The 21405-nt window shown below is 64.1% G+C and overlaps 1 protein-coding gene across 5 annotated transcripts; it reads right to left on the reverse strand.

Annotated features, from left to right (window-relative positions):
• Positions 1-616: 616 nt before the first annotated feature.
• SLCO4A1 (solute carrier organic anion transporter family member 4A1) lies at positions 617-19515 on the reverse strand. Of its 5 annotated transcripts, XM_054724311.1 has the most exons (13): positions 19447-19515; positions 10860-11712; positions 10407-10497; positions 8979-9100; positions 8550-8661; positions 5322-5476; positions 3998-4193; positions 3747-3912; positions 3633-3649; positions 3477-3506; positions 3162-3226; positions 2663-2811; positions 617-1542 (listed from the first exon to the last, which is right to left on the reverse strand). In XM_054724311.1, the coding sequence occupies exons 1-13, from the start codon at positions 19513-19515 to the stop codon at positions 1384-1386; spliced, it is 2184 nt and encodes a 727-aa protein (XP_054580286.1). In that variant the 3' UTR covers positions 617-1383. The 5 variants fall into 5 exon arrangements, with proteins under 5 accessions (XP_054580286.1, XP_027989283.2, XP_008155330.2 ...); XM_028133482.2 differs by having other exon boundaries at positions 3477-3649; XM_008157108.3 differs by having other exon boundaries at positions 3477-3649; positions 10860-11707; positions 19447-19469.
• Positions 19516-21405: the final 1890 nt, after the last annotated feature.

Here is a 21405-nt window from a genome sequence, read left to right on the forward strand (position 1 = left end):
GGCCCGATGGAGCTCTGGCGACTCCAATGTTAAGGTCTTTCACCTGCCAAGCCCCTGACAAAGGAGAGCCCGCCTGGGTGGGGAGGCGGCGGTGAGGAGCCTCCTCGGAGAGCAGAAAGCCACCCCTTGCTTCCATTCTTCCAAACGCTGTGGAGTTGACAGCGAGCTCCCAGCAGCTGCAATGCAACAGTGGGTGTCACAGGCCATTGCCCGGCCCGGTCACCGCACCATCAGAATCAGATGTTTAGGGAAAGAGTGACCCCCTAAACATCTGGGGCTCCTTTCATCTTGTTTTATGAACCATAGGTTGGCACACACACATGCACACATGCACATACATACATGCACATACATACATGCACACACACACTCTTCCTGCGCCAGTGGCAGTGAATGAAGGTGGGACCTGGAGTTGAGGGCCCAGGTGGGTGTGGCGCCCTGGAGGGGGAAGACTACTGGTTATGGGGGGGGGCACTGGCAGGGGGGACACCCCGGGAGGCTCCTGAGAAAACAGGCTCGCCTGGCAGCCCTCGCAGACTCCCAAAAGCCCACACGAAGGATGTGCAAAACCACCGAACTTTGCAAATTTATAGAAATAAACACACTAACAGGGACATAGTTTTTAAATATTAAAATATATTTACACACATAATTTTGTCTGAGGACACCAGGAAACAAACATCCCGTGAAAGTCCAGCACCCTCCGGCGAATCCACAGGTTCTGCTGGGCGAGCACACGCCCAGCGGGTAGGAAACCGATTCTAGAAGTAAGTGTTTATGCAGATGGTCCCTAAACATATGCTCCCATCCCACCGGGGTCGTGCGGCGAGGACAGGAGGTGACAGCAGGTTTGAGTAAGGAACTGGCTCCTTGGGGAGCACACCCCGGAAATGGCGTCCCACGGGCCTCCCCTCCGCAGGACAAACAGGAAGTCAGGGCAGTGCTGGGGACTGCGGAGGCACCAGCCGCCAGCACTCAGCGGGGCCAGCGCTTGGTGCTTCCCACCGGCGGCGGCCCCGCCCTGGGAACCGAGAACCGAAGTGGGCACAGCGCCAGCAGCGAGGCGTCAACGCTGTCCGCCGCGTCCATGGGGAAAGGCCACCGAGTGCGAGTCCAGGGCCGGGAAGCGGAGGGGCCGCAGCGGGGCCGCCACACGCCCCCAGCGCATTTCCCATGTCTTGCAGTCCTTCTCCTTGCCGCCTCCCGGGCTCGGACATGAGCAGCAGCCCTCCTGCCTCGAGCCCCCCAGAATCTAAGGGGAGATTTTCTAAGAGTCCTCAGACTGGGGAGCAATCAGTGAGGGGTCAGCCCTTCTGTGGAGAAGCTAGCTGGTGGTTTTGGGGAGCGCTGAGTGCTGGCCCAGGTCCGGTGGGCGGGCTGGCATCAGACGTTGCTCTGGAGGCCTGAGGGGGCACCCTGGAGGTCCGAGGGGCTGTCCGAGGCCGAGGATTGGCTGGGCAGAGAAGCTTCCAGGCCCTGGGGAGACCCCGGCAGGGACTTGTACAGGACGTATGCAGCGGCGAAGAAGAGGAAGCCCAGCACCTGCAGAGAAAGGGGCTGCTGGACCGGAGCTGCCCACCCAGGCCCCGCGCGTCCCAGCTCCTCTCGGGGCTCTCAAGACCCCCCACTCTGGCAAGAAGACCCCTTTTCCTGCATAGCGCATCCCCAGCACAGACACCAGTGCAGTGAAGGAAGGAAAATGCATTTGACTAAAAGCAGAGGCACTGGATAGGGGGGCTGAACAGTGTCCCCCAAAGATATATCTGAGTCATGATCCCAGAGCGTGTGAACTGGGAAGATGTAATGAAGGAACTTGGGATGAGGGCATACTGGATGGGGCCCCCAGTCCAGTATGTTGTCCTTGTAAGAGAAAGGAGACAGGGGTTTGTCACAAATACATGGGGGGGGGGGGTTCTGTGAACATGGGGCAGAGATGGGGTGACAGATCTACAAGCCAAAGGTTGCTGGCAGACAGATGTCCCAGGGACCTGCTCCCTGGGGAGGGCATGTCTCTTTAAAATCAACCCGGGGCTATTCTCCAGAGCCCCACAAATCCCTGGTCACACTTGGCTATTTTTACACTAATCTGAAGGGAGATAAACCAGGCTCAGCCAATACTGCGTTGGAGGCCCCCCAGGAAAGGTCCTGCCGTGGAGCCAGGCCCTAGGCTTCCTCTTGTTTGGAGTCCTGAGCCTCCCCTCCCACGGAACGGGCCGCACCGGGCGCCTACGCCCAGCGCGGGGGCAGGAAGTTTCCGTCCGTGGCTTGAAGCAGAGGGTCAGGCTGAGAACTAGGAAGGCACATTAAAGCCGTGTGGCTCAGGGGCCCAGCACACCGACCCGGCCTGCACGTGCCCAGGCTGCCAGGCTTTATTCCTCCAGAGCCCGAGCTGCCAGAGCCACAGGACACACCCAGGCTGCCGTGGCAAAGGCCCTGGAAGGCAGGGCGCCCTCTGACCCCGGGCTGCAAGCTCAGGCCGTGACCCAGGCTGGCTCTCCCAGTCACCACAACATCAGGGTCCCAATGCCAACTCTAGACGGGGAAGGACAGGCTCTGCAAGATGGGCTTCACTGCTGGGAGGCCCCAGGGGAGTGCCCAGAACCCTGCTGCTAGAAGAGTCCGGGCTTCCTCCCTCAGCCCGCCCAGCAGCCCAGCTGCTCACCTTATACACCAGCCCGGCGATGAGCATGTACCGGCTCATGGCTGCGTTCTGGTACAGGAAGCAGGAGCCCTGCTGGCCACACTGGTCCTGCCACAGCAGGCAGGCCTTGTCAATCACCCAGCCGAAGGCGATGGGCCCTGGGATGCCCCCTGTGGAGAGAGGCCCACTCAGAACCCCAACGTGCCCAGGCTCTCAGAAAGGGGACCTCGGCCACTGGTGTTCCCAGGGGGGTGCAAAGGGGGCCTAAGTGTTCCTTCTCTGGGGACTCGGCTGCAGGCCAGGACATTTCCTGTGACCCCCGACCCCCAGGGAGCTTTTGTGTTAGTGAGGAAAAGGCACCCTCTGGGCAAAAAGTGACATGGGCGCCTCTAGTGGAGCGTTAGGGAAAGGCGTTCTTCCCAGGTGGGCACAGGCCTGGGTGGGGAGACACTTGCCAGGTGCCCTGTGCGGTGAGCATCATGCCCAGCTGTGCGTGGCCCTCACCCCGCACAGTAAGTACCTAGAGTCCTAACCACGATCCACTGGATTCCCAGCGCGAAGGACCTCTGCTGGTCGCAGACGCACCTGAACCAGAAAAGCATGTCAAAGCTCAGGAAGTGTGGCCGCCGCCAAGTCACACCCCCAAGCCCACAGCCAGGTCCTGGCCGAGCTCCAGGCCGCACTGCCACCTCCCCAGGTGGAAAGACCTCACAGAGGCGCAGCTTTCTGGCCACCTGAGGCCCAGCAGGGACCCCGCGGCTCTGGGAGCTCCGCTGGAGGCGCCGGAGGGAAGGCTCCAGAGGGAGCGAGCCGAGTGAAGCCCAGCCGTGCTTACCGTAGGGTTGCTGTCAGCGCGGGAATGCTGCTGAGGAATGTAAAGGTAATTACAACGAATATGAAAACCAGAAGGAGGGGCTTGCTCTGACAAGTTGAAGTGCATTTCCCTGCAGTAGCATGGCCAAAACCAGAGGAAAAATTCTGAAGGACACACCTACAGTCTCGGTACACCTGAGGAGCGCAACAACAGCGCCGATTACCGGAGGAAGGGACGGGGCCCTCCCAGCTCCGGGGCGCAGGATGGGATGTGGGCAGGGGCTGCACTCACCTTCTGCCCGCCAGGGCCGGGCGCGGCCACCTCCAGGCAGCCCGCGTGGCAGGGCGAGTAGTACATGAGGCCGTCGGAGCCGCACACGGGGCTGTAGTGCCCTGGCCCGCAGCCGCAGGCGGCGTTACAGGCGGCGGTCAGCTCCAGGTGGCCCTCGGGCGAGACGCTGCAGGTGGGAGATGCGGGTGGTGGGCGGAGGCCGGTGCCAGGTGGCCTCGCCCGTGCACCCCAGCTGGCGCGCGGGGCCTTACCTGCTGTTGTGGCGGGCCGTCACGCCCACCATGGGCACGTTGGGGCAGTGCGCGAAGAAGACCAGGATGGCCAGCAGGCTGGTCAGGGAGCAGGTCAGGCAGAACTTGATGATGCTCGAGCCACGGAGCTTCAACTTGTTCACAAAGAAGCCACCCAGGAAGGTGCCGCCCCCACCCGCTGGCACCACCAGGTACCCTGTGAGAGGGGGGAAGGGGCTCAGCCAGCGGTTCAGGATGTCCCGGTGCCTGGGGTGGGCCCTGATCCGGCCGCATCTTGTTATCCCTACTTTACAGACGGGGGCACGAGGTGCAGAGCCACCCCTGTCCGGATGGCAGCGCCGGGCTCGCTGCTGCTGCCCTGCCTCTGGGGGGGAGCCGAGGTCCACGGCACTTGCCCACCCACGGCCTCTACCCAGTCCAAACGCGCGGACATTGGAAGCCTGTGAAGTTGAAATTAGGTGATGGGAGTGGGGGCTCCAAGGGGCCATGGGCAACCTGAAAGCCCCCGGGCTCAGGCGGCCCATCTCCCCAGCACTGACCAAAGCCAGCTCGGGGGGCAGGAGCGGGGGCTCCAGAGGACATGCTGTTCCAGGGGCGTCAGTGCAGGGAGAGGGGCCAGTGGGGAAGGGAGGCAGCTGTGGGTGGGGGTCTGGGTATGTGGAGCCGGCTGAGGTGGCGTTAGTCGGAGGAAGGGGGTGGGGTCCTCTAATCCGATGGCTCCCCCACGTGCTGGGAACGGGAACCTGAGAGGTGCCCAGTGGAGTGGCCTGGGTGCTGCTCCCCACCTTTCACTCACGGCTGACCTGTGCCCTATGACCTCTCTCCCCACTCTCCCCGCCGAGGAGGCTGCCCCTTGGGCAGCAGTGGGAGGAGGAGCCACACTCTCCTGGGAGGGCTGCCTGCTCTGGCCACAGAGCGCCTGCAGCCGGGAGGGTCCTCTGAGGCCCTGGACACTGGGTGCCTAGCTCAGGGGGATGACGCACGCCCAGGTCCTGGGTGGCAAGTGGGAGATGCCGGCAAGCTGGGGGCCACCCCGGCCCTCCCAGCTAGAGAGGGACCCCACCAGGAGGGCAGCCGGCTCCACGGGGCCCTGAGACCGGCCAGCACGCCGCGCATGCGTGGTCAGTGCGCCCGAAGCCCCCGGGGAGGGGTGCCACGGAGCCTTGCCTATAGCCCAGACGCTGGTTCTGGGCTCTCCCTGCCTGGCGGCCCCACGGGAGCAGCGCAGTCTGGGCGTATCCGGAGGCGCTCTCCATGACCCCTCGCTCGTCTGAGAGCTGCTGAGGAGGCTGCGGACCCCTGGAGGTTCAGAGACTTTTCTCACCAAACAAGGTGGCGGCTTCCGAGGCGCTGAGGCTGAATTGGGACTCGAGGAACTTGGGGCCGAAGGTGGACATGCCAGCAATGAGGGTGGCCTCGGTGGCCCCAGCCAGGCAGAGCAGGATGAACACGGGGTTCTTCAGGAGGAGCCAGATGGAACTGGACAGGGCAGGGGGGCGGAGACAAGAGAGGAGACAGAGGGTCAGAGTGGGCCAGAGCCAGGGTGAGGAAGCCACGGCTCCCGAGGCCATCGTCCTTCCCACCTGAGCTCACTGAGCCCCAGTTCTGTGAGGAACAGAGTGGGTCGCCAATGAGCTGGGAGGCACCCCACATTTTTTCCAGAGAAACCAAGAGGATGTGTTTGGCTGGGCTGTGGCAGGGAGTGACCTGGCACCAGGATCCTGAGCGCGTGGCTTGTTGTAAAGCTGCGGTCACTGATTACGGAAGAGCCTTATCGCCGCCTTGGCCAGCGTTCGGGCTTTGCTGTGAGGAGGGACCTTGAGTGACCCATGTCTGTTTAATCACCTCTGGGGGCCACTGTTGCCAAGTCGTGGCCTGGACGGGCCCCTGGGAAAGGGGGACGCGGCACTGAGGGTGGGGCTCCGCAACCAGCAGCTGCGGGAAGGCGGCGGGAAGCCCCGCAGGCTTGGACAGAGGGGCCCTCCCCGGAGCCCCGTGCGCTTGGCCGGCTCTGGGCTTCGCCTGGGACACACTTGGGGGTGAAGACAGGGGCCTGAGGAAGGGTGTTGGTGCCATCGAACCTGGCCGCGGATGCCCTGGTGGACCCGCCTGCACCCATTTCTGAGGACTGAGAACTCGGAGCCCCGCACAGCCTGCGGGACCACTGGGCCATGGGTCCGGCTGTGGGGTGGAGGGTTTCGGGAGCGCCGGGTGTGGGCCCTGAGCCTGGAGGTGCTGGCGTCACGCTCGGAAGCTTCGCGGGGGAGGTGTCTGTCCCGTGTCACCGTGTCAGGACTGGGTGCCAGGCCTCGGTCTGCACAGAGGCTCCGAGGGCCAGGCCCTGCAAGAGTGGGGTCCTGCACGCCACATGGGGTGCAGCACTGTCCACACGTGCGAGACACTCAGAGACTGTTAAGATGTCGTGAGAGCCCGGCGGGGCTCAGCTGGTTGGGCGCCGCCCGTGCACCACAGGCTGCCGGTTCGGTTCCTGGTCAGGCACACACCTGGGTTGCGGGTTCGATCCCCAAGTGACGAGCGTATGGAAGGCAACCGATGGATGCTTCTCTTACATCGATGTTTCTCTTCGTCTCTCTTCCTCTCTCTAAGCATGTCCTTGGGTGAGGCTTGAAGGACACCAATGGCACTAACACAGTGCGGGAGGCAAACGGATGGGAACACACATCAACCCCCGGGAGGGCCGGAAACAGAGGGCTGGGCCTCGGCGGGCAGCCAGGGCTCCAGCTCCCGCGGCTTTTCTCTGCACCTCTTCTCCCCCCACTCGCCCCTCAGCCATGGCGGCAGCGTCTGGGCCAGCACAGAAGTGTTGGCCAATGGCTTACGTTACTGCCCCCGGAAGTGGAGAGGGACACAGGCTGGGGTGGGGCAGCCTCACTCATACGCTGACAGCAAAGCAGTCTGTGACACGTGACTAACCGTCGAGGGGCTCAGGGCTGCTCCCTAAAGGCCGGAGCGGTGCCGGTCCTGGGGTCCCTGCCCGCGCAGCCCGGTCACCCTCACGCCAGCATCTGTCACAGCCACGTGGACGTCGTGACCCTGAGACGCTCTTCTCAGAGGACGCGGGTTTGAGCAGCGGCCTGCAGGGGCCACAATTCCCCGTGGCACCGGCCCTCCGAGCAGGTGGGAGGGGCCGCCTGGTGAAGGACACCCCCACTTGTCTTTCCAGACAGGGGTGACTTGCTCAGCTGAACTCCGAGCAGCCCTCACCAGGCCTCGCTCCAATGGGGAACCCAGGGCCTGCAAAGCTGGCTTCCGCACTAGGTGCTGGGAAGGCCGTGGACAAGATGCCGTCAGAGTGGGTGTGGCGGGGGGCTCTGGCGGCTCAGGGCAGCCGGACGCCCCAGCACCTTCTCCGCCAGGCACAGGTCTCAGGTCCCGTTTGTGTTCTTTGGCGGGGACAGCCGTGTGGCCAGTCCCTCCCGCCTTGCCCGACCAGCCCACGCGCTGGGGCCGTGGCTGGGCAGGAAGGGACTCTCCCGAGTGGCCAGCACACTCCTCGTTTCCTTCTCCCGCAGGACGTGCGACTGAGGTTTGGCTTAACTAGTCACGATTTAACAGGCACACGCACCGGCTTTCCGACCAGCAACTGGTCTGGGAACTGAGCCTGGACAGGGACTTCCGGACGTCGGCCACCTCCCCGGGCCACTGGGGGCAGGCCCAGTGCCCAGCACGGTGCCAGCTGGGAGCGTGCCAGGAGACAATGCTCCCACCCCTGCCCGAGGTGGACCTGGGCCAGCTCGCCTGTGGGGGGCACCCTCCTGAGTGGGTGGCTCTTTTGGGGGATCTGACAGGAAGTGGGGAGGGGAGAACAAGCCCTAGGCGGGTGGAGACCTTTGTGTTGGCTCTGCTGCCCTGGAGGGTGCCCTCGGCCCTGACCCCCTTCACCCTCCGTGCTGGACAGGCACCAGGCTCGCCCCCACTGCCAACAGCCCGAGCCCTGGGGGCTGTTAGACTGCCCTTAACGGGCTCAGGACACTGCAGGGTGGGGGGTGTTGGTGAGCGGGAGAGACCCCCGTGGAAGGCCCGATCCTGGGCAGAGGGGCCCTGGGCAGCCATGAGCCCCCAGGCCCCACGTCCTGCTGAGACCCCAGCAGCCCAGGCAGGGCTCTATTTGTGAATGAGGATGGCAACGCAAGTCATGTCCCACAAGAGGGGAGACACGAACAAGATGTGCACACGGCCGGGCGGGGGCAGGTGCAGGGAGCGAGGGCCCGGCCCGAGGCCGGAAGGGCGGCGCCAGCCTGGAGCCCATGAGCCGTGTGCAGGCGACACCTAGTGAAGTGGTGAGAGGGTGCAACAGAGCGAGGGCCTGCGGCCGGTTAGGGGCGACTCTTGGGGCCTGGCCCGAGGTCAGTGCGCGCCCCTGGGGACCAGGGGTCATGAACTAGGGGCTGTGCGCTCATGTGGCCCCGAGGGCCACTCCAACACTCCTCGTTTGGGGCCAAGCCTCCGTGTGTGTGAGACCCCCAGAGGGTCTCCAGGACACACGGGCATGGGCGAGAGGCGCAGGCAGATGACGCCCCAAGTTCCTTACAGAGGCAAGTCTCTGATGGTTTTCCCAAAGCCGGGGCTGCTGGCCGCCTTGGGGCTCCTGTCCTTCAGCTGGTGTGTCTCAGAGGCTCTCATGGCCACGTAGCGCTGGGAGCCTGGAGGGACAAGATGCCAGGAGACTCAGGGCCTGCAGGGCATGGACGGCTGTGGGATGGAGGGTATGCGGACCCACCCTGGCAACAGAGTGGGACAGAGCCAGCAGACAACCTGGCACCACTGAAACCAGCCTCTGCCATGGCCCCCGGGGAGGGCACACAGCTGGCCGGCCCGCCCTGCAGGATGGAGGCCCCGGCAGACACCACATCTGGACTCTCCTGCGCATCTCAGCAGCTCACATGACGAGACGGGCTGGCACACTGGGGGCGGAGGGGGGCGGGGAAGGGATGTGGGGGAAGGAGGGGGGAGCACCCACCTGGCAGCCGCCGCGGGTAGCCGAGGATGGGAACCGCAATGAAGAAGGCAGCGGCCCCGGTGCCCAGGAAGCCCACCCACCAGGCACCAACCCACAGCGGGCTCTCGGTGGTCAGCTCGGTCCTGTGGGAGAAGGCAGTGGGGTCAGCATCCAGGGCACGTGAGCTGGGTGTCCCTTGACTTGCTGGTCCACGCAGGCCAGTGGGAGGGTGTAGAGAGTGAGGGACACAGCCCCACCTACCTCTTGCACAGAACGTGCACATTTGACACCCAATTTAGTCAACCTGAGGCCACAGGTGGCGTTTGTACCAGGGCAGAGGCGCGCCATCTGCAGAGAGAGTCCAAGGGTAGCAGCAGTGCCCCCTGCTTCTCAGAAGGCGCTAGGAAGCCACCGAGACGGTGAGGGCCTGGAGCACGGACGCTCTTCCTTCCTGCTCCCTCCTCTCGTCTCTCTGTCTCTCTCTGTCTTGATATCTCCCTCTCTCCTTCTCTCCCTCCCTCTCTCCCTCTCTCGCTCAGATTTACAAAAACCTAGTATCACAAGCAGAGTATACAAGGAATAAAAGAAACACTCTGTGACGTAACAGGCAATGCAGATTTGGGCTTCACCCCATCTTAGCACAGAGCTCCTTAATTCTTTGTAATTTCCTGGGTGACAGCAGTGTCTTTGTTCGGATGTGGCCACTCTTGGCGGGTCCCTTGAGAGCCTCTGAGGGGGCCTGGTCACCAGAAACACCAACCACGAGGTCAGCAAGTGGCAACTTTTGGTCCATGCCGACTCCGGTGGTAGTTGCACCAACGGGCAATGAGTTAACCAACCACCCCTGCGAAGTGAAGCCGTAAAAACCCTGACAGAAGGGGGTGCACGTGGTGGAGCTGGGAGGTTGGACCCAGAGAGGGTACGGAGCTCTGGCCCCTCCCACACCGCACCCCATCTATTCCCGTTGGTTCCTCCCCCAGGTCTGAAAGCCACTTGAGCAAATCACTGAGCTGAGGGGTCCTGGGAACCTCCGTGTTGATCCCACGGCGAATGGAAGGGAACCTGGTGTCTTTTCTCGGTGGGGGGGGGGGATCTCATGGGACTGAACCCTGACCTATGGGGTCTGCGCTGACACTGGGAGTCAAGGTCAGAATGCAGTTGGATTTGGGATACCCAGCTGGTGTCTGGGAAGCGCTTGGCGTGGAAAAGCCCACGGAAAAGAATCTCACACCGGCAGAGGCGAAGCCACTCTCCTCTGCAAAGACACCGGAGGCCTGGTCTCCCGCGGCTCAGGGCTGTCCTTCACACTGTTCCCGCCCCAGGCCTGTCCTCAAAGCCACGCAGACCAGCAGGTCCTGGACCACACAGATGCCCCACCCCACGCCCCTCCCCGTGGACAGCGCGTCCTCTCGCGATTCCTGTGCCACAGGGGAGAGCCCAGTCACTCACCGCCGGCCGAGTTCCGTGTAAATGTTCAGCAGGGCGCCTCCGATCAGGTAGCCGGCCGCGGGGCCGAGGATGGCCGCCGTGTAGAAGATGGCTGCAAGGGAAGCAGGGCCATCAGGGGGCTGCCACGCCTGCTCCCCGCCGGCTGTGTGACACTCAGACACCGGGCCCACCGGGGAGCAGCCCACCCACTCCCGCACTGCCTGCCTGCCCGCCGCCGGGACGCCCCCCTTTAACCAGAGCCTCCACTGTGTCTGAGGCCTGGCTGGGGTCAGCCTTTTAAGGGGAGTTTAAAACATTTCTCTCAGAGCCAACCGCAGGTGCCGCTGGGAGTCCTCCCCTTGCCTCAGAGCACCGAGGCCACGTGCGGCCACCGGCAAAGCGCACAGAAGGGGCCAGGCTCTGAGCAGACGCCCATCACACTGCCTCCCGCCAGCCCCTGCCGGCCTCACTCACCAATGTAGACAGGCGAGTAGCTGGACTTGACGTTCTCGTCCAGGTAGGTGACCCCCAGCGTGTACAGGGGCGTGGCGCCCGCTCCGTGCAGGAACTGGCCCAGCATAAAGACGAGCCGGTAGCTGGACAGGCTCGAGGCGCGGTCCCCGCACGCCACGCTGCGGTTGGCCCGGCACAGCCCGAGGCCCTCGTCCACCTCCACCTGGTAGGGGCCCGTGGTGAAGTGGGGCAGCGCGAACACCAGCGAGCCGGCGCCCATGAGCAGCACACCCCAGCCCAGCCAGCGGGGCTTGTGTCCACTGCCCCCGAAGTAGCTGACGAAGGTGAGGCAGAGGCAGGCGGCCAGGTCGTAGCTGCTGGCGATGAGGCCGCTTTGGTAGCTGTGCAGGTCATAGCGCCGCTCGATGGAGGTGATGACCGTGTTGATGAAGCCGTTCACGGTCATGCCCTGCAGGAAGGAGGCCGCGCACAGGAAGCCCAGGAAGCCCCGCGGGGTGTTGAGGGCCTGCAGGCATTTGGGGGTGAAGGCCCGCCAGCCGCACTCCGAGCTCCGCGGCCCGGCGGCCGAGTAGCACAACGTGCGGGCGCCGTGCTTCTGGGCCCTGGGCTGGCACAGCGGCTGGCTGCAGGAGTCCAGGGGGCTGTGGGTGGCCGGACGCAGGGCGCCCAGGCTCAGGGGCGCGCCCAGGGACGCCCGCCTGCTGGAGGGGGTGTGGCCACACCTGTCGTCCAGGGCAGAGGGCGGGCTGGGGAGCACCAGCTGCGGCATGGAGACGAAGGGCTTGTCCCCCATCACGTGCTGGGGCATCTCTCCCAGGAGGGACAGCGATCGGATTCCAGTGCCCGGTCTGTTCTGTGGGGAGATGTGGTGAGCAAACTGCACCAGCCCAGGGGCATACCAACGTCTCCGGCTAACACCCCCTCCGCCCTGTCCCCTGGGCGGCTAACACCCCTTCCACCCTGTCCCCTGGGCGGCTAACACCCCATCCGCCCTGTCCCCTGGGCGGCTAACACCCCATCCACCCTGTCCCCTGGGCGGCTAACACCCCATCCGCCCTGTCCCCTGGGCGGCTAACACCCCATCCGCCCTGACCCCTGGGCGGCTAACACCCCATCCACCCTGTCCCCTGGGCGGCTAACACCCCATCCGCCCTGTCCCCTGGGCGGCTAACACCCCCTCCGCCCTGACCCCTGGGCGGCTAACACTCCCTCCGCCCTGACCCCTGGGTGGCTAACACCCCCTCCACCCTGTCCCCTGGGCGGCTAACACCCCTCTGCCCTGTCCCCTGGGCGGCTAACACCCCTCTGCCCTGTCCCCTGGGTGGCTAACACCCCCTCCGCCCTGTCCCCTGGGCGGCTAATACCCCATCCACCCTGTCCCCTGGGCGGCTAACACCCCTCTGCCCTGTCCCCTGGGTGGCTAACACCCCCTCCACCCTGTCCCCTGGGTGGCTAACACCCCCTCCACCCTGTCCCCTGGGCGGCTAACACCCCTCTGCCCTGTCCCCTGGGCGGCTAACACCCCTCTGCCCTGTCCCCTGGGTGGCTAACACCCCCTCCGCCCTGTCCCCTGGGCGGCTAATACCCCATCCACCCTGTCCCCTGGGCGGCTAACACCCCATCCACCCTGACCCCTGGGCGGCTAACACCCCATCCACCCTGTCCCCTGGGCGGCTAACACCCCCTCCACCCTGTCCCCTGGGCGGCTAACACCCCATCCACCCTGTCCCCTGGGCGGCTAACACCCCATCCACCCTGTCCCCTGGGCGGCTGCGGCTCCATCTGTCTGGTCAGTGCCCGGGCTGGTGGGGTGACCTTCCAAGACCAGCCCCCTCCCCAAATCCAGGGCCCCACCTGAGGCCACACATGTAGGGCAGCACGTATCGGCCACTATGGCTGGGCCTGGGGATGGGCATATGCCGTGCTGGGCCGGGCCGCGCCGGGCCAGGCCGAGGACAGCCCCTCCTGACAGAGGCCTGGAAGCAGAGCTGAGGCACAGCAGGGCGGGCTGGGCGCGGGGGCCCATGGGCCACCCTGAGCACACGTCCCGGCTGGGCGTGGGCTCTGGATGTGCAGCTGCTGGTGTGAGGACCTTCCCTCGAGCTTCAGGCTTGGCCCTCATTCTTTCTTAAACACACACCGCTAGCTTCCTGTGCCTTAGCGTGAACAAGAACTTTGTCTCAGTCCAAAGTCTGGGGGGTGTTGGAAGTGAGGGAGTGGGGGAGACAGCAGAGCAGGGACCCCAGAGCCCTGGGAGTCCTCCCAGACAAACCGGAAGCCTCCAAGGGTGACGGGAAGGGGACCCAGGTGGGACCTGACCAGGCCTGGGACTCAGTTTTGCATTTGGAGAGATCGGGCCTTCCTGCGGCAGCACAGCGCCCCGGCCTCTGCCTGCGGCGGGCTCCTCCGCGCCGCCATCTCACTGCGGCCGCGGGCAGCGGGCACGCCCCGCTCCTCTGTGCAACTGGAAAGTGGCACCCGCTCAGCCAGTGATTTAAAGCTCAGGCTCCTCTCCGGCATCTGCAGAGCCGGGGGGGGGGGGGGGGGTGCAAAAGCGGCTGGGCAGGGCACAATGCGCTTTGAAGAGCCCACCGCACCTCACGGTGACATCACACGTCCCCAGGCTCCGTGAGGGCATCACTGTGCACACCTGACCGCAGCCCACCTCACAGGTCAGGGAAGTGGGCCAGAGGGTCAGCCACGTGCCCAGGCCACACAGCTGGCCGTGGCAAACAGCACTCGCCCGCGCTGCCTGGCCCCCAAGCCGATGGACATGCGTCACAGCCGTCCTCCCAGGCATTTTATTGAAAGAACGCGGCCAGCTGAGTGGCAAGTACATGCAGGCGGCTGTTTACTTTGGAAACTGGTGCTGCCAGGCTGTCGGCGGCTGTAGCTCAAGGCTGTGGGTAGGCAGCAAAACTTCCACTGAAGCCATTCCCTGGGGCTGTTTTATTTATAGTGCCACCGCCCTGTGCAAGCTGGCACGCCGGGCTGGTCGGCAGGGCGAAGCAGGAAAGCCTGGGGCTGTCAGATTCCTGGAGGGCCGCACCTCCCGCCGCGGCCCAGGCGGGTGCTCGGGTGACAGCCAGCCGCACCCTGGGCACGCTGGCGGCGAGCACTCAGGTGCAGCGGGACGCGCGGAGGATGACCGGCTGGAGCCCTTAGACAGGACAGCCCTGCCACTCCCCGCCCCACAACTGAAATCCGGAGAAGTATGGGAAAGGCGCGAGGCCACCTGAAGTTCCAAGGCCCAGAGGCCACCCTGTGTCTTTTTTCTTGATGCGCGCACAGGCAGGTACACACAAACATGTGCACATATGCACACGCAACCCACAGGCGCTGGGCCTCGTCCTGGGGCTGGAGCGCAGCCCGAGGGAAGGAGCCCAGCCAGGCCCAGGGGCCGCCCAAGCCTGTGGGGGCTGGAGGGTCAGTACTGCACCCCCAGGAGTCACTCGTAGGCGCTTATTTCCAGTAAGTGATCTGCAAACGGAGGACCAAGGTGTGCCGCCTCAAACACCTGCCCACCGCCGCCCTCACCACCCCGCCCGCTGGCTCTGGGCTCGCTCGGCGGTGGGGACATCAGGCCTTCTGCTGGGCCCAGGCGGCCACGTCGCTAGCTTTTGTCATTAGGAACGGCCACAACAAAACAGAACTTCCTGTTTGAAAACAAAGCCATGTAACACACGGACCACTAGCGGCGGACGGTCCCAACAGCTCTGAGTCAGGGTCAAGTTTCACCTGAACTAAAATCTACAGTCTCCGACCTAAACAGACGATGGTTGACCTAGAATCCCACAGGCCACATACATGTAAAGCAGGACATTGAAAACCTTATCTTAGATGTTAGCCGGGCGCCCCATTGGTGGCCACCACACGCACGTGATCAGAACGTTCGCATACATCAGCCCCGCAGGCCTCCTCCACGGCCCTCAGGACCTGGTTCCTATGACGATGGGACCCACAGCAGCCAAGGCATGGAGGGCGCTCCCCTGGATCCAGCAAGCGGGCGACAGTGCCTGTCACCTTCCGTCCCGCTCACAGCTCCGCTCCAGAGTTGGATTCCCGACTGGCAGTGGATGCTTTCTCTGGAAGGCTCTGGGCTTGTCAGCGCATCTGTATCAGAAAGGGCAGCTGTGCCCCCATGACTCAGGCACCGAGGTGTAAGGGAAGCTTGAACGCAACATCCCCCACAGACAGCCTCCGAGCCCTGCACTCCACTGCTGCCCCAGGACGAGGGACAGGCCTCCTTCTGGGTGCTCCAGCTACCTGAGCCCAGAGCTGGTGGTTTGCCTGGCACTCCCCGCCCTGTGGCCACGGGGCCCAGGCACCTGCCCACCTCTGGGCCATCCTCTCCCTGTTGCTCTGCGGCCATCATCCCCCTGAGAGGACAGCTGAGGCCGGAAGCCCTGATGGAGCCTTCGCGAGCGTCCTGGCCCACAGCCCCTCCTCCAGTGGCAGCGGCAGCGGCAGCGGCTGTGCCTGGCCAGTGGGGAGGGATGTCCCTGTATGAACGCTGTCTTAGAGTGAGACTGGCCCTGGCCCATCAGCTACACCCAAGGCGTCTGGGGCACCTGCTGTGAAGAAATGTAGGCCGTCCCTCAACTACACGGTGAGAAGTCAGGGGCCCACGCGTGGCTCGCTGCAGCCGGGTCTGTGAGAACCGGGACTCCATAAAGAGCTGGAAGATTTGGACGCATCTGTCTACGCAACCCGCTCCTCTTATTTTCTCAGATGCTACGTGGGAGGTCCCCGTGCACCTGCTTACTTCATTTTCCAGCCGGAGGCTCTATGCAAAGCAGAGCAGGCAGGAAGGATGCAGGATTGCTGAGTGACATGCTAAGCCTCGTGGTGGCCCCTGGGCCCTGCCCTCACTCCCTGGGACTCCCCAGGCAGCTGTCTTCTCTCCTAGACCCATCGGGTCTCTTCGGGGTGGGGAGCCTTTCACTTCTTGAAGTTGAGGCTCAAAGCTATTTATAGTGCAGACACCCAGATGGCAGGATTGGGGCAGCCACAGCAGTGCCTGGTAACCCTCGTTGTCATACTTGGTGAGCGCGGAAGCTGCTTTGCATGAGGCCACAATGAAGGATTGTCTGGGAGCGAGTGGGAAGGGCTGGTCCCTCAGGGAGTGTCCTGCAGTTTCCGCATGGACATTCCTGTTCCCACTCTTGTCTCCAGCGCCCGAGCCCCAGCTTGGAGAGGGTAGGGTGGGCCTCGGGGGCCCTGAGGGACCTTATTCCTCTTTCCGACCCACAATATTTGATCCAAAAAAAAAAGATCCACCCTCCCACTCCAGGGCGATGCAGAGGCTGAGAGGCTGCCTGAGAGCCAGGCAGGAGCTCCACCTCGGGTGGGCCTCTCAGAGCCTCAGTTTCCCTACTGGCACAGGTGTGTGACATCACGGGGAGGAGCCCTGAGGCGAAGGAGCCAGCCTCTCCGCTCACAGAGGGTCCAGGCACCACTGGAGGCTCATGAGAAATCAGATGTACAGGAAGGCGTATGGGGCTTGGGGGTGCTGGAGGGAGCAAGCTCTGTTCACATGAGGGGCCAACCCAGGCATAGGCTGGGCTTGCCCGTTTCCTGGGGGCCTCTTAGGCTCATGTGCCTGCCGAGGGGTAGATGCCCACACAAGCCCAGAGGGGATGAGGTGCCACCTCTGTGGCTCAGGCCAAGGGGTGTTGCCACAAAAAAAAGTCACTGAGAAGAGGCATCCCCCATGGGTGAGGGTGCTCAAGTGGAGCCCAGCTCACATGGGAGAGAGGACCTGTCGGGATCGCCCGCCAGGGGGCCTGTGACTCTCGGGACGCCCATCGGCGGAGCCCGCTGGGTCTGTCAGCAAGCCCTGCCCTGTACTTGGGCCTCGTCATGAGCAGCTTTTGCAGAAAACACATGGTTTGTGACAGTGTCCACCTGTCCCCAGAAATGTGGTCCGAGAGGCTAATTCTGTGTAATGCTGGCGAAGTCGGGGCTGTGCCGTGGCCACTGAGGGGGGACGAGGGGTGTCCGAGGATAGCAGGCTGAGGGCCAAGCCAGGGCGGGCCCATGAGGGGACACAGCCGGGGGCCAGCATTCAGGCAGCCAGGCGGCTCGGCCTCCTCCAGCAGCGCCCGGTCACCTGAGGTCGAGCTGCTGCCCCCGTTCCCGGTGGAATCCCAGGGGGCCTGTCCGCTTTCCCCCCACAGCCTCATACCCGCCACAGCCATCCCGTACAAAAGCAGCCTTGACATTCTGAGGGTTATTGTATGTCCCCTTCCAAAGGCAGACAATGGGCTCTTAGCCACGCCTGAGTGCAAGAGACCACGTGACTCAAGGGGGAACATTTCCGTGGTCTGTGTCCACACCCCAGCTGGACGCCATGTGAAGGAGGCAGGGGGATGGCCCAGCCCAGCTCCTTTCCGTCCACAGCACCAGGCTCGGGTCTAGCTCCCTGCCCATCGCCCATATCTCCCAGGGGGAGGCCCAAGGAACTCAAAGTCGCCACAGTAGCAGCCACTCTCCCCAGAACATGAGTCCACAAAGCCAGGAATGTCTGTGCCTCAGCAACGCTGGCCTGGGATGGATGACCTAACACTCCCGAGACTTCTAGACGGAGATGGTGCTAAGCCCAATGAGCTAACTTCACAGCGAGCCGAGCACACCTTCGCTTTAGGAAGTTGGATGTGGACCGAGAACCCACGGGCACCGTGGTGTGTCAGGGCCGAGGACAGCCAGGAGCCCTGAGCTGAGTCCCTCGGAATCAGGTGCTCTAATAGGGACAGGTCAGCCCCAAGACCCCCATTCACTCGGCCACCATCCTGCCCCACAGCAGGCACCCGGCCCCTCCCCGTGGCGATAGGGTGGAACTTGGTCCCGTCCTGCCTGGCACCTGCTCCGGGAGCCACACCCAGGGAACCGTGGGCTAGGTCAGAGCCACCGGGAGGGAAGCAGCCCCAGCAAGCATTCCCAGGTAGCACCTTGGGCCCTGCCCAGCAGGAAACAGTACAGGTCCCCACCCAGGGCAGTCAGGAGTGTGGGTCTGACTCAGACACTGCCCCTGCCTGCCTCCAGCAGCACAGGGAAAGCCTGGCAGTCAGGCCTGCTCCTGGGAGGTCCTCCCTGTCAGCGGAGGGCCCGCCACCAGGGGCCGCGCTCTGTCAGCGCCGCCCCCACACCCGGAGCAGAGCTACACTGTCTGGAGTGACCCAAGCCTGGATTCAACCCCTTCACCTCAGACTGGCTGTGGCTGCGGGCGGGTCACTTAACCACGGGCCTCGGTTTACTCCCAGTGAAGTGGGAGCCACAGTGGCCGCCTCCTGCAGTTGCCCGGATGGACGGGATGATGCTCAGGGCACTTAGCACAGGGCAGACACAGTCCAGGGCTCAGCAAACAGCTCCTGCCGTCGTTATTGTTCGAGTCCTAAACGCAGCGGAGGAGGCGGGAGCTTTCTGTCCGGAGGCCCCCTGCCCCGCCTGCAGAGAACAAGCCTGCAGGGCCCCACGGTTCACGAGGCGCCACTCCCCCAGCCGGTCTCTGACCCACAGAGGAACCCACCTCCAAGCAGCACTGGGAGGAGTGGAGGCGGAAGCCGGTGAAACTGTGGAAAACTACTGTGGTTCCTACAGGCCCCGCCACCATGTCCCACGGCCTGGCCGCAGGAGGGAGTCCAGGCACTGGGGGTCGCAGGTCCTGGGGGTCGTGACCAACTGGCCTCCACCCCGTCCCCGCCGCGGTGCTGACCCCGCCACCCAGTGGGTTTTCTCCATCCGGCTCCGCGCAGCAGAGGCGCCCTCCGCCCAGAGCAGGTCCCGGTCTGGCCGGCTGACGATCTGCAGCCCAGTGCGCCCCCTCGGTGCCAAGGGCAGTCCCACATCCTTGTTTTCATCCTTCCCTCCCCTCCTCTTGCACCCAGGGCTCCGGGGCCCCCCAGCTGCAGCTCTGAGCCGGGCAGCTCTGGGCGTGGCGGGGTGAGGACCAGAGCGAGTGGCGTCGCGCATCTGGGACCAGCCCCCCCACCCCCATTCCCGCGCTCCCCTCCCCAGGTGTCTGGAGCGCTGTTGATGAGAGCAAAGCCCGGCCTCTCTCGAGTAACTTCTGGGCATGACGGCTTCCTCCTTGACTCAGCGGCAGCGGCATCCGCTGTAGGTGGGGACCCGCCGCAACCCGGCAGCTCCCGGGGCCGCGTGTCCCTGGCCGGCCCCACGTGGCCCGCTTCCCCGTGTGCGCCCTCCCGCCTGCCCGGCCCCCGCCCTGAGAGTTCCCTCCGTCCCGTCCGAGCTCTTCCACTCACCAGGCATCCCCTTGCCCTCCCCCTGCCTCCCCTGAGGCTTCCCGCCCAGGAAGCTGGAAGCGAGAAGGGGGGCATTTTGTATCCAATTCCCCAAAGGCAGCGAGGCTGTGGGGCGCTGGTCCACCTTCCACCCACATTCCCGCCCGGAGGGACTCGGGGAGCACCGTGGGTCCAGACCCCCGCCCGCCCAGATTCCCCGCCGGCCCCTGGACCACGCCGGCTCCCCGCCCAGCCGTGGCAGGCACCGGCGGCGCTCCGGGGTTCGGGGTTCGGCAGGTCGGGCGCCCCTAGCCAGCGCAGCCCGCGCTCCACGCAGCACTCACCGTCTGGGTCCCGGAGGCTGTGCTGCGCACCGCGCTCTGGCGGCAGCTCCGGGCCGGCTCCGGCTTCATTCATCCGCCCGGCCCGCCCCGCCGCGGAGAGGCGGCCCCCGGGCTCACCTGCTCCGCCAATGGCCGCGTGGTGCGGGCTGGGCCCGCCTACTGAGAGGACTGGGAGCCCGCGGCGCGGGCGGAGCCGAGGGGCTGGAGGGCGGAGCGGGCCGGGCTGGAGCGGAGAGGAGGGGGCTCAAGCCTAGAGGGGCGAGGGGCTGAGGCTGGGTCGGCGACGCCTCCATCCCCAGGGGGCTCCCGCCCAGGAGCCCAGCGCCCCGGCCGGTGCGGGCCGCCCGCCTTGGCTGACTAATTTCTCCCCAATTCCAGAGAAGCCAACGCCACTCCCCAGCCCGCGGAGACTGTTTCTAACTGACCTGGAACCCGACCTGTGGGACCCGGGCCGTTGAGAGAGGCCGTGGAGGGAGAAAGGCTACCAGGGGCCGGGTGGGGACGGGTGGGCGGGAGCGCTGTGGCTGGGTAAAGGTCACAGCCAGCTTGGTCTGGCCCTCAGGTCCAGGCGGGAGCCACCTGAGCGCAGCTCCTGGCGGCGCCCCTGAAGGCCCGGGGGGAGGGGGGGCAGCTGGGGACATGCCCTGGGTGCTCGGGAGGCCGGCACCCTCCATGGGGACTCAGCTTCCGGCCTGCTGCCTTAGGTAAAACCATCCTCTTTTGCAGGCGGCTCGGCTGTCAGGCCAGAGGGGACCAGCGCTCCACCAACATGAGGTCCTGTTTGAATTCCCGCCGTGGGACCCTGAGCGCATCGCTCGTCTCTCAGCTGTGAAGTCTCCTCATCTGTGAAGTGGCCGCCAGAAACATTAAATGGAATGAAACAGGAGCTGCAGGGGTTGCTGTAAACGTATCAACAGCTGATCACAGTAACACCGCACGGTTTTTCCCTTTTGGTTTCTGTAAAATGAACTTATTTAAACAGAAGTCGACAGAAGTCAACCGTGTGTGTGTGTGTGTGTGTGTGTGTGTGTGTGTGCGCGTGTGTGTGTGTGTGTTTGAATCCTGAGATAGCGGGGTGAGGAGGTATGACCTCAGGCTGGAGAGGGAGCAGGCACAGAGCTCAGCCCTCCGGCCCCTGGTGCTTCCTGTGGGCGGGAGGGAGGAGGTGGGAGCAGAGAGGAGCAGTGCTGGGGCTTATGGGAAAATGTCCACACTCGAGAGTTAACGTAGGAAATGATCTTCCTTCGGAGGGTAGGCTTGCGCCCACTCACTCTGGTCTGGGAGCCCCTGGCGATGTCCTCGGGGCTCCAGCCTGTCTCCGTGCAGGCCTCCCTCCTGGAAGCTGGTCCGGTCCAGATGCTGCTGGAATATTGGCCTCCATTCCTGGAACGGCCCATTACGCGGAAAAGACACCAACTGCTGTCCTGGATGGAGAAGGTTGGAAGGATGAGGACCTGCTTGGGGAACCTGGAGAGGCTGCCGGAGTGGACTGGGGCACACCCTGCACCCCCCCCCCCCCCCCCAGGAGAACTGAGCTGCTCTGCGGTGCGGCTGGGAGCCGCATTTCCCAGTGCAGCTGTCCGGAGGAGCCTGGGAGGCAGTGAGCTCCCGGCATGGGGGCGTGGGAGTGGAGCGAGTCGATTTTCTGATGGGGAGATTATGAACGCATTTCAGATGTCAGAAGCAGAACTGGACTTAGTGTTTCCGACGTCATTTTGAATTTGATTTCTGGAAACTGTTATTTACATGAACAATTCATGTGTTTTACTAAAAGGGTAAGTTTATTTTTTAAAAAAGGTAAATCCATGTCATTACTGTAGGAAGGGTATTATAAAAATAGATAAAAGAAACAGAAAGTGGTATTAAGTTCCGGCCAAGAACTACCTGCTGAGCGAGCCCCAGACCTGGTTTCAGAGTCCGTGCTGTGCAGCCAGGTGTGGGGGATGGGCTGCCGGAGCG

The sequence above is a fragment of the Eptesicus fuscus genome, chromosome 12 (genome assembly GCF_027574615.1).
Source record: "Eptesicus fuscus isolate TK198812 chromosome 12, DD_ASM_mEF_20220401, whole genome shotgun sequence".
In the NCBI taxonomy this organism is placed as follows: domain Eukaryota; kingdom Metazoa; phylum Chordata; class Mammalia; order Chiroptera; family Vespertilionidae; genus Eptesicus; species Eptesicus fuscus.

Bases quoted from the DNA above. Each gene is read 5' to 3' on its own strand.
- SLCO4A1 (XM_028133482.2), bottom strand. From the start codon at position 19,515: ATGAAGCCGGAGCCGGCCCGGAGCTGCCGCCAGAGCGCGGTGCGCAGC. The intron at 9,101-10,406 runs GTGAGTGACTGG...CTTCTCCCACAG, and splicing joins TACACGGAACTCGGCCGGCG to GACCGAGCTGACCACCGAGA. The intron at 5,477-8,549 runs GTAAGGAACTTG...TGCCCTGTCCAG, and splicing joins ACCATCAGAGACTTGCCTCT to TTCCATCTGGCTCCTCCTGA.